This window comes from Caretta caretta, chromosome 25 (assembly GCF_965140235.1).
Source record: "Caretta caretta isolate rCarCar2 chromosome 25, rCarCar1.hap1, whole genome shotgun sequence".
Lineage (NCBI taxonomy): Eukaryota > Metazoa > Chordata > Testudines > Cheloniidae > Caretta > Caretta caretta.
In genome coordinates this window covers 4,794,269-4,805,606 of record NC_134230.1, presented here as the reverse complement: position 1 = coordinate 4,805,606, position 11,338 = coordinate 4,794,269, and the positions used below count along the sequence as shown (strand labels likewise).

Sequence of the window (11,338 nt, the reverse complement as noted above, 5' to 3'; positions counted from 1 at the left end):
ACCAAGGACTTTCTGGAACACTCATAAGAATGGCCATACTAGGTCAGACCAAAGGTCCATCTAGCCCAGTATTCTGTCTTCTGACAGTGGTCAGTTCCAGGTGCCCCAGAGGGAATGAACAGAATAGGTAAGTGATCCAACCCATTGCCCATATCCAACTTCTGGCAAACAGAGGCTAGACACACCATCCCTGCCCATCCTGGCCAATAGGCATTGATGGACCTCTTCTCCATGAACTTATCTAATTCTTTTTTGAACCCAGTCAAGTGTCCTCTAGTTTATTTCATCATGCTGAAAATAGATGTTACATTTTTCCTGTGCAGCCATGTTGATAGTAATGAGAGAACCCTCCCTCCATAAGAAGGAAGTTTTGTTAATGCTGGTTGTCTATCATAGGAGCACAGCTAGCCAACCAATCTGAATATAGGGTTTGAGGGGCCAGTGTTTAGCAGGTTTATAATTAAAGCACAAATATGAACAAAATTTGGATCAAAATAGTGTATGTACCTTATTAGACAGTCGCAGTTCTTTGGTTCAGACTGAGTTGAGTTTTGCACTCAAAGGAGGGATTCAGTCTCTTATGTAAAAATAGCTGTATCCTCTCCAACTTTACAGCACTTCTTCTGAGCTCACAACGAATTTTTTTTGAAAATGTAAAAGTAAATCTATAGGTTAGTTTAGGAGTTAAAGCTCATTTTAAAATGTGTCCTTTATGGAGTTTAACTCTGTGTCAGTCCTATTTTGTCCTATTTAAGAATAGAAAAACGCTGACTCTTCCAATGTCCATTAAAAAGTTAAATGTCACTGAAGTCTTATGTACAGGCTACATTCAGTTTTTATTATTAATGATTAAAAGCCATTTTTTGCCATTATTCTTCTTCACTGAAAGATTCATTTCATTCATGCTATGTTTGTCTTTCTTCCACAGGACAGTCTGTACAAAATGCAAGCTGGTCTCCATACTGGAAGAGAAGGTTCAAGGTCTGGAGCAACAGGTATCGACGCTGCGTTGCATAAGAGAAACTGAAGATTTCCTGGACGGATGTCAGGATAGGCTTCTACAGGCACAAAGTTCTGAAGATTCAGAGCAGGCTGCACATTGGGGACAGAAGGATGGTGAAGAAATTTGGCATCATGTGACCTCCAGAAGAAAAAAGGGGAACGTCCATGTACCAGCAACGCAGATACAGGTAAGTAACCGTTGTCATGTTCTCTCCACAGGTACTAATGCAGAGAGTGGACCAGATGATACGTCTGAGGGAAGGGAGCAGAAGGAGACTCCGACGATTGGAAGGCATGAGATGCACTGTCCTAGGGATGGGGGTTCCACGACCACTGCTCCCAAGAGAAGGAGGCGGGTGGTGGTGGTTGTGGACTCTCTCCTCAGGGGGACTGAGTCATCTATCTGCCGCCCCGACCGGGAAAACTGAGAAGTCTGCTGCTTGCCAGGAGCTAAGATTCGCGATGTGATGGAGAGACTGCCGAGACTCATCAAGCCCTCAGATCGCTACCCCTTCCTGCTTCTGCACGTGGGCACCAATGATACTGCCAAGAATGACCTTGAGCAGATCACTGCGGATTACGTGGCTCTGGGAAGAAGGATAAAGGAGTTTGAGGTGCAAGTGGTGTTCTCGTCCATCCTCCCCGTGGAAGGAAAAGGCCGGGTAGAGACCGTCGAATTGTGGAAGTCTACAAATGGCTACGCAGGTGGTGTCAGAGAGAAGGCTTTGGATTCTTTGACCATGGGATGGTGTTCCAAGAAGGAGGAATGCTAGGCAGAGATGGGCTCCACCTAACGAAGAGAGGGAAGAGCATCTTCGCAAGCAGGCTGGCTAACCTAGTGAGGAGGGCTTTAAACTAGGTTCACTGGGGGTAAGTGGGGACATGGCATACCGGGAGGAAGCACGAGCAGGAGCACGTGAGAGGGGAGGGCTCCTGCCTCATACTGAGAAAGAGGGGCAATCAGCAAGTTACCTCAAATGCCTATATACAAATGCACGAAGCCTGGGAAACAAGCAGGGAGAACTGGAAGTCCTGGCACAGTCAAGGAATTATGTTGTGATTGGAATAACAGAGACTTGGTGGGATAACTCACATGACTGGAGTACTGTCATGGATGGATATAAGCTGTTCAGGAAGGACAGAAAAGGTGGGGGAGTTGCTCTGTATGTAAGAGAGCAGTATGACTGCTCAGAGCTCAAGTATGAAACTGCAGAAAAACCTGAGAGTCTCTGGATTAAGTTTAGAAGTGTGAGCAACAAGGGTGATGTCGTGGTGGGAGTCTACTATAAACCACAAGACCAGGGGGATGAGGTGGACGAGGCTTTCTTCCGGCAACTCACGGAAGTTACTAGATCGCAGGCCCTAGTTCTCATGGGAGACTTCAATCACCCTGATCTCTGCTGGGAGAGCAATACAGCGGTGCACAGGCGATCCAGGAAGTTTTTGGAAAGTGTAGGGGACAATTTCCTGGTGCAAGTGCTGGAGGAACCAACTAGGGGCAGAGCTCTTCTTGACCTGCTGCTCACAAACTGGGAAGAAATAGTAGGGGAAGCAAAAGTGGATGGGAACCTGGGAGGCAGTGACCATGAAATGGTCGTGTTCAGGATCCTAACACAAGGAAGAAAGGAGAGCAGCAGAATACAGACCCTGGACTTCAGAAAAGCAGACTCTGACTCCCTCAGAGAACTGATGGGCAAGATCCCCTGGGAGAATAACATGAGGGGGAATGGAGTCCAGGAGAGCTGGCTGTATTTTAAAGAATCCTTATTGAGGTTACAGGGACAAACCATCCCGATGTGTAGAAAGAATAGTAAATATGGCAGGCGACCAGCTTGGCTTAACAGTGAAATCCTTGCTGATCTTAAATACAAAAAAGAAGCTTACAAGAAGTGGAAGATAGGTCAAATCACCAGGAATGAGTATAAAAATATTGCTCGGGCTTGCAGGAGTGAAATCAGGAAGGCCAAATCACACCTGGAGTTGCAGCTAGCGAGAGATGTCAAGAGTAACAAGATGGGTTTCTTCAGGTATGTTAGCAACAAGAAGAAAGTCAAGGAAAGTGTGGGCCCCTTACTGAATGAGGGAGGCAACCTAGTGACAGAGGATGTGGAAAGAGCGAATGTACTCAATGCTTTTTTTGCCTCTGTCTTCACAAACAAGGTCAGCTCCCAGACTACTGCACTGGGCAGCACAGCATGGGGAGAAGGTGACCAGCCCTCTGTGGAGAAAGAAGTGGTTCGGGACTATTTAGAAAAGCTGGACGAGCACAAGTCCATGGGGCTGGATGCGTTGCATCCGAGAGTGCTAAAGGAGTTGACGGATGTGATTGCAGAGCCATTGGCCATTATCTTTGAAAACTCATGGCAATCAGGGGAGGTCCCAGATGACTGGAAAAAGGCTAATGTAGTGTCCATCTTTAAAAAAGGGAAGGAGGAGGATCCTGGGAACTCCAGGCCGATCAGCCTCACCTCAGTCTCTGGAAAAATCATGGAGCAGGTCCTCAAGGAATCAATTCTGAAGCACTTAGAGGAGAGGAAATTGATCAGGAACAGTCAGCATGGATTCACCAAGGGCAAGTCATGCCAGACTAATCTAATTGCCTTCTATGATGAGATAACTGGCTCTGTGGATGAAGGGAAAGCAGTGGATGTGTTGTTCCTTGACTTTAGCAAAGCTTTTGACACGGTCTCCCACAGTATTCTTGCCAGCTGGATGAATGAACTATAAGATGGGTAGAAAGCTGGCTAGCTCATCGGGCTCAATGGATAGTGATCAATGGCTCTAATGTCTAGTTTTCAGCCAGTATCAAGCGGAGGGCCCTAGGGGTCGGTCCTGGGGCCGGTTTTGTTCAATATCTTCATTAATGATCAAGAGGATGGCATGGATTGCACCCTCAGCAAGTTTGCTGATGACACTAAACTGGGAGAAGAGGTAGATACGCTGGAGGGTAGGGATAGGATACAAAGGGACCTAGACAAATTGGAGGATTGGGCCAAAAGAAATCTGATGAGGTTCAACAAGGACAAGTGCAGGGGACGGAAGAACCCCATGCACCGCTACAGACTAGGGACCGAATGGCTAGGCAGCAGTTCTGCAGAAAAGGACCTAGGGGTTACAGTGGACGAGAAGCTGGAAATGAGTCAACAGTGTGCCCTTGTTGCCAAGAAGGCCAATGGCATTTTGGGATGTATAAGTAGGGGCATTGCCAGCAGATCGAGGGACGTGATCGTCCCCCTCTATTCGACATTGGTGAGGCTTCATCTGGAGTACTGTGTCCAGTTTTGGGCCCCACACTACAAGAAGGATGTGGAAAAATGGGAAAGAGTCCAGCGGAGGGCAACAAAAATGATTAGGGGACTGGAACACATGACTTATGAGGAGAGGCTGAGGGAACTGGGGCTGTTTAGTCTTCAGAAGAGAAGAATGAGGGGGGATTTGATAGCTGCTTTCAACTATCTGAAAGGGGGTTCCAAAGAGGATGGCTCTAGACTGTTCTCAGTGGTAGCAGATGACAGAACAAGGAGTAATGGTCTCAAGTTGCAGTGGGGGAGATTTGGGTTGGATATTAGGAAAAACTTTTTCACTAGGAGGGTGGTGAAACACTGGAATGCGTTACCTAGGGAGGTGGTAGAATCTCCTTCCTTAGAAGTTTTTAAGGTCAGGCTTGACAAAGCCCTGGCTGGGATGATTTAGTCGGGGATCGGTCCTGCTTTGAGCAGGGGGTTGGACTAGATGACCTCCTGAGGTCCCTTCCAACCCTGATATTCTATGATTCTATGATTTCATGAAGAGCTGCCCTCTTTCAAAATGACCATCTCTAATTGTTCTCAACGGGATTGCTAAAGGCAGCCTGTGGCCTCAAAGATGTCCATTGCCTTCATCCACTTCCATTCATTGCTCCTGACAGCAAAGTGGATTACTACCTTCCCTGAGAGCAGCTTGGCTTCATTTCTTTGGAAATAACAGTCATTTTGAAAGAGGGCAAATTTACTAATAATAATCTTCGAACACTTAAAATGACAGATAAGCTTTCAGTTACCAAAAAATAATGGCATAAAAGGCCATTAATCCTAAATACTTATTAAAAAACAAAAAAACCAAAGAATATGTTGCACCAGATCTAGAGGGTAAGAGGTAGAGGAAAATTAGGGTATACACTGTCTGCTTTGAGGAATGGAAAGTCACTATAAGCCCATCTTAACTGGCTAGTACATCCTGGTTGCTTTGTGCTATTCAGCATACTAGTGAATCTAGACCTCTAAATTTAAAATGAAAAAGTTATTTAAGGCTGATATTACATGTTTTCAAATCACTAGAAATATCACATAGTAATGTTCTCTTTTGGGTTCTTCTTTACTATGTATTTGTGAAAATTTTAATTTAAAAATTAGAATTCCTAGACTAAACTATTGTCAGATGGAGTTGAAGTTGAAAGTAAAGTTAAACTAAAAAGAAATCTAAGCATGTTAAGGTACTGAAAAGGAAGTGGAGAAAAATCATATATGTCTAAAAATCATTTTAATCTATTCCGGTATCACAAACTACTATGTATTAATCAAAAGTGTATCATTATTGGATGGTGTCACTACAGGGAGAGTTAAGGTTGTTCAGATGCACTAACCATGCATTTCCATACCATGACATGTTTGGCTTGTAAGCGTACGCTTAACTCTGAATTTCCTGATTTTACAAGGCTTGGATGGGCCATAATTACAATATCCCTGTAACACTCTCCCCTATGAAAGCGGCGAAGAGTCCTGTGGCACCTTATAGACTAACAGACGTATTGGAGCATAAGCTTTCGTGGGTGAATACCCGCTTCGTCAGATGCATGTCTCTCCCCTATATTACAGATATGTATTCTCAAACTTACATTACTTATATTAAATTATATTACTCTCCCCTATATTACAGATATGTATTCTCAAACTTAACTCTACTTTAATGTATTTTTTGTCTGGAAAAATACACATTGTGGTTTGGAAAATTTATGGCCAGGTTACTTGACAGCCCCAAGCAGCTCATCTTAGTAAATGCTGATAAAACACTATCACCAACACACACAATAATACAGCTAAAGATCATAGCAACAAAGATATAGGAAACAAAAAGTCTTTTGCAATAATAAAACCATTTCCTTCTTTCCAACACTCATTGCTAGACAGAATACACACAGGGCTTGGGTTATTGGTTTTTTGTTTTTGTTAAAAGTTTTAATGTAATTCCCAAATACAATTGATATGACAATCTTACATAAATCTTTCAAAACACATGGGCATTATCTGGTTTTACTTGTCACTAGTTTACTAAGGCTTAAAGCAGAAAGTGTAATAACGTTTAGATCTGGCCTAACTATATCTTTCTGGACAGGGCTTGAAATTAACTTTTGGCCAATTCTGTGAATGGTTTATAGAGTATAATATTTTGGACGAAGATGAAATATTTTATAGTTATTATACTATAAACATATATGCAAGGCTTCTAGCTGAAACCCAAGTTTTACCAGTAAACAGCTGCCAGATTTTAAGAAAACTCTGTAGGTAACTGTTTAATACTACTGCACCCCATGAAAACAAGCATGCTTATTCCATTCTTCTGGATGTTAATGCATTTGTCAATGTAACACTATTGTGAAATGCCCGAAAGTGAGCCCCTACACACACACACACCTCCAAAAAAAGTGGAGTTTGGGAGCAGGAAGTAACATCTAGTATTCCACAGTTAGGCCCTGCAACAAAGACACCTTATTAACTTCTTTATCTTCTGTAATAATCTTTATGTTGGAAATCAGAAGCTTTACTTTGAAAATTTATTTTAAGAGAGTATTTTAAATTCATTTGAATATCTATGTAAAAAAGGTCCAAAAGAAATGCAGATCTCTTAATGCAAACCAAAGAATTCCCAAAGTGTGTGGGTGCAGATAAACACTTGCAGAGGATTAAAAATCTGCCAGATTTCTGCTTGTGAGGAGCACGAAAAGAGAGCGTCAATCGGCTTGTGCATGACAAAAGATACAATTCCCTCTATGGAGAAAGAACAATACCCACAGACTGCATGAGCAGACAATCCAGAGAGGCACAGCTAATCCCGAGCCCTTTCCACCCCCAGAAAGAGTAACACCAGGAATTCCTTCAATGGGCTAAGTCAGGAAAACAAGCAACTAAAACCCCTGGCAACAGTTAGCTATTGACAACAGGAAAAATACAAAGAGAACAAGCTAAATACACTTTGGACTCCTGACTATAAAAGGTGTGGGTTTTCATTAATATAAAAGCTGCTTAATCAATCTGAATGGTTTCCCCAGCTGCTTTTGTGTTACAAGAACTCTTGGGTTTCCATTTTCAAGGTTTCCTGCACTAAATATTTCTTCTTCCTCTTTTTTTTTTTTTTTTTTTTTTGAAGATGCATTTTAGTTCTCCCCAATCTAAATGAAAAATTTGTACAAAGAGTATGCAATTATAAGAGAAAATAAAATAAAATGGGGATATTTATAGGAAAGTGGGCTACACACTGTTCTTAGCTGGCTATGTATTCCATCTTTACTGGACAGGAATGAGATATTGTATCCATTGGTTACTAAAACACAGTCATTGTGAGTTTGACACAAGAGGCCGAAAGGTTAGAAAATGACAAAAGCAAAATGAACTGTGGTTACAGAAGGAACCCTTCAGAATTACACAGAAAAACACTTTTTTGCCTTTATTTGGCAAAACAGGAATCATCATTCTTCAGCACAAGTTAATCAAAGCTAGCAATAATTCTTCATACTGCAAAACCTAAGGCGACAAGAAAGGGAGGTTTAGAAAGTAATTTGCTCATTAAGGCCCCCAGTTCAGCAAGTGCTCCAGCATGTGTGCTAATTTTAAGCATAGGAGTAATCCCCTTACTGTGAATGTGATTACTCATGTGCTTAAAGTTAGGGACAATGGCTAAGTACTTTGTTGAACTGAAACTCAAGTCACTGAGGGGATGCAAATAAACCCTGCGGCTGGCCTCTGCCAGCTGACTTGGGCTCCCAAGGCTCGGGCTGGGGGGTAATGTCACTGCAGTGTAGACTTCCAGGCTTGGGCTGGAGCCTGAGTCCTGGGACCCTGTGAGTTGGGAGAGCCCCAGAGCTCGTGCTGCAGCCCGACTCCAGACATCTACACTGGAATGACACAGCCCACCAGCCCGAGCCCCAGGACCCCCCATCAGCTAGCATGGGCAGGTGCAGGCGTCTAACTGCAATGTAGACACCTTTAATGAGAACAGCTTTTTTGTGTATAGATCTGTTGTAATGGCTTGCCCAACTCACCAAATGAGCCCATATCATTCTTCCAAAGGCAGACAGCTGTGTTTCAGCTGTTCTGAAGGTGTATGATCTGTATGCCACCCTAAGCTTTAATCACAGCCACAAGAACATAAGTTTACTATGAAAAATTGTATGCAACACCTATTATTTATAGTGGCTTAGCTCTCCCTTAAATAGTAACAGAAAAGAACAGTACAAAACAATAGTTTCACTTTCTCAACACACAAGAGCAACTTATTCAGATCTAAAATAAAACAAAAGTATCAGCACAATATAAACCCCCAAATAATAACATTGGAAGTGGGCGGGAAGAAGGAAACGGTTAGCAAAATGTCCAGTGAACTTTAAAGTCTCTTATTAACTCAGTACAAGGCTTTCCTGTCAAGACACCTTTTTTTTAACCTCTGTGTACAGACCGACCGACAAAGGACAATGGTATCCACAAATCACATTGGGATTAAGGTAAGAAAATGCTGCCCTCTCTGCAATCCAAAGAGAACGAAGCCAGAAGGGTAATCAGTGAGTGCATGAACAGAGAAGAGCACAGCTTCTCTGCAGGCAGCAGGAACTGAAAAGGGAGAAGCGGGGGTTAAGAAAGAAGAATTCAAGTTGGAACCGTGCTCGAAAGTTCTATCTCAGAGGCCTGCAAAACATGAGCTACTGAAGAAACAGTCAAAAGGTCCCAATGAAAAGCTGTGACAAGTCATAATGTGCCATTTCAATTACAAGGAAAAGGGGAAATGTTATTTTTCCGCTCATCAATATGATGAGCTTTCATGTCCCAAACCACATTCAGGCAGTTTCCAAGTCTGCTTTTTTTTTGTGGAATCTACTGATCCAGACCAAAAAAACCAAACAAACAGAACAGGGATGCACAGTTCCTAAGTCCTGGAGCCTTCAGCACTGCCTGGAACAATCGCTGGCCTGGGGTATCCACAGAGATGCCTGCAAGATGGTGTTTGCAGCAGCCTTGCAGGCAGATGGGCTCACAGCTGCTATGTGCTGCCAATATTCTGCCCATCTCCTTCATCATTAGGACCTGAAACAAAAATAGATCATGGTTACAAGAAATATTTATTTTGTTTGAACACTGGCCTGCTAAACCCAGAGTTGTGAGTTCAATCCTTGAGGGGGCCATTTAGGGATCTGGGGCAAAAATTGGGGATTGATCCTGCTTTGAGCAGGGGGTTGGACTAGATGACCTCCTGAGGTCCCTTCCAACCCTGATGTTCTATGATTCTATGATGCAAACTATGGAATGAAGATCCTAGCTGGCTATTCCCAGTGCTCCATGCCTCTCTCTCCCCCCTATAAACTAGACCAGTGTTTCTCAACGACCACTATGATTTCTACTGCTTCCCCCCCACATCCACTGGGCCAGTAACCCTATCAAAGAAGGAAATTAGGTTGGTTTGGCACAATTTATTCTTGACATCTCCATGCCAGCTATTCCTTATAATTCTATTATCCTCTAGGTGCTTACACATTGATTGTTCCATAATTTCTTACAGTGTCTTTCCAGGTAGCAAAGTTAGGCTGACTAATCTATAATTCCCCAGGTCCCCTTTGTTCCCCTTTTTAAACACGGGTACTATGTTTACGCTTCTCCACTCCTCTGGGTCTTCACCTGTCCTCCATGAATTCTTCAAGATAACTGCTAATGGTTCTGAGATTGTTTCAGCTAATGCTAGGTGTGCCTTAGCCTTTCTGATTTTGTCCCTACATGCTTGTGCTGTTCTTTTTTTACTCCTCTTGACAATTTGTCCATATTTCCACTTTTCTGTAGAATTCCCTTTCGATTTTCCGGTCATTAAAGAGCTCTTGATAGAGCCATGTTGGCCTCTTCCTATATTTCCTTTGCATCACAATAATTGGAAGTTTTGCATTTAATACTGTCTCCTTGAGAGACTGCCAGCTCTCCTGAATGCCTTTATCTCTAAGAAGAAAAGGAGTACGTGTGGCACCTTAGAGACTAACCAATTTATTTGAGCATGAGCTTTCGTGAGCTACAGCTCACTTCATCACTGTAGCTCACGAAAGCTCATGCTCAAATAAATTGGTTAGTCTCTAAGGTGCCACACGTACTCCTTTTCTTTTTGCGAATACAGACTAACACGGCTGTTCCTCTGAAATTTATCTCTAAGGTTTTCTTCCCTTGGGACCGCACCCTACTAGTTCTCTGAGATTGTTAAAGTCTGCTTTTTTTTAAGTCCATTGTCCTTATTCTGTTATCACTCCTTCCTTTTCTTAGAATTATGCAATTATCATTTAGTGATCACTTTCACCCAAATTGCCTTCCACCTTCCGATTCACAACCTATTCCTCCCTATTGGTCAGAATCAAATCTAAAATGGCTTTCCCCCTGGTTACTTCCTCCACTTTCTGAAACAAAACATTGTCCCAGATACATTCTAAGAACTTTTGGACATTTTGCATTTTGTTGAATTAACTACTCAGACATCTGCTGAAAAAGTAAAGTCCCCCATTACCACCTCCTCCCTTTTTTACCCAGCTTTCCTGAAGAATCATAGAACTGGGAGGGACCTCAAGAGATCATTTTAAATCATTTTTGTTGCTCTTCTCTGGACTTTCTCCAATTTGTCCACATCTTTCCTGAAATGTGGCACCCAGAACTGGACACAATATTCCCTCCACTTGAGGCCTAATCAGCGTGGAGTAGAGCAGAAGAATTACTTCTCGTGTCTTGCTTACAACACTCCTGCTAATACATCCCAGCTAATACATCCCAGAATGATGTTTCCTTTTTTTGTAACAGCGTTACACAGTTGACTCATATTTACTTTGTGATCCACTATGACCCCCAGATCCCTTTCCGCTGTACTCCTTCCTAGGCAGTCATTTCCCATTTTGTGTGCAACTGATTGTTCCTTCCTAAGTGGAGTACTTTGCATTTGTCCTTATTGAATTTAATCCTATTTACTTCAGACCATTTCTTCAGTTTGTCCAGACCATTTTGAATTTTAATCCTATCTTCCAAAGCACTTGCAACCCCTCCCAGCTTGGTATCGTCCACAAACTTTGTAA

At 42.7% G+C, this 11,338-nt stretch overlaps 1 protein-coding gene across 7 annotated transcripts in view; it reads right to left on the bottom strand.

The window, feature by feature from the left end:
• Window positions 1-6,186: 6,186 nt before the first annotated feature.
• The window catches only part of RANBP3 (RAN binding protein 3), a 174,962-nt gene continuing 169,810 nt past the window's right edge, over window positions 6,187-11,338 (bottom strand). For all 7 annotated transcript variants that reach the window (XM_075123100.1, XM_048830695.2, XM_048830697.2 and 4 more), the window contains one exon: window positions 6,187-9,332. In XM_075123100.1, the coding sequence (XP_074979201.1) occupies window positions 9,289-9,332 (44 nt within the window). In that variant the 3' untranslated portion in view covers window positions 6,187-9,288. The remainder of the gene's footprint in view (window positions 9,333-11,338) is intronic.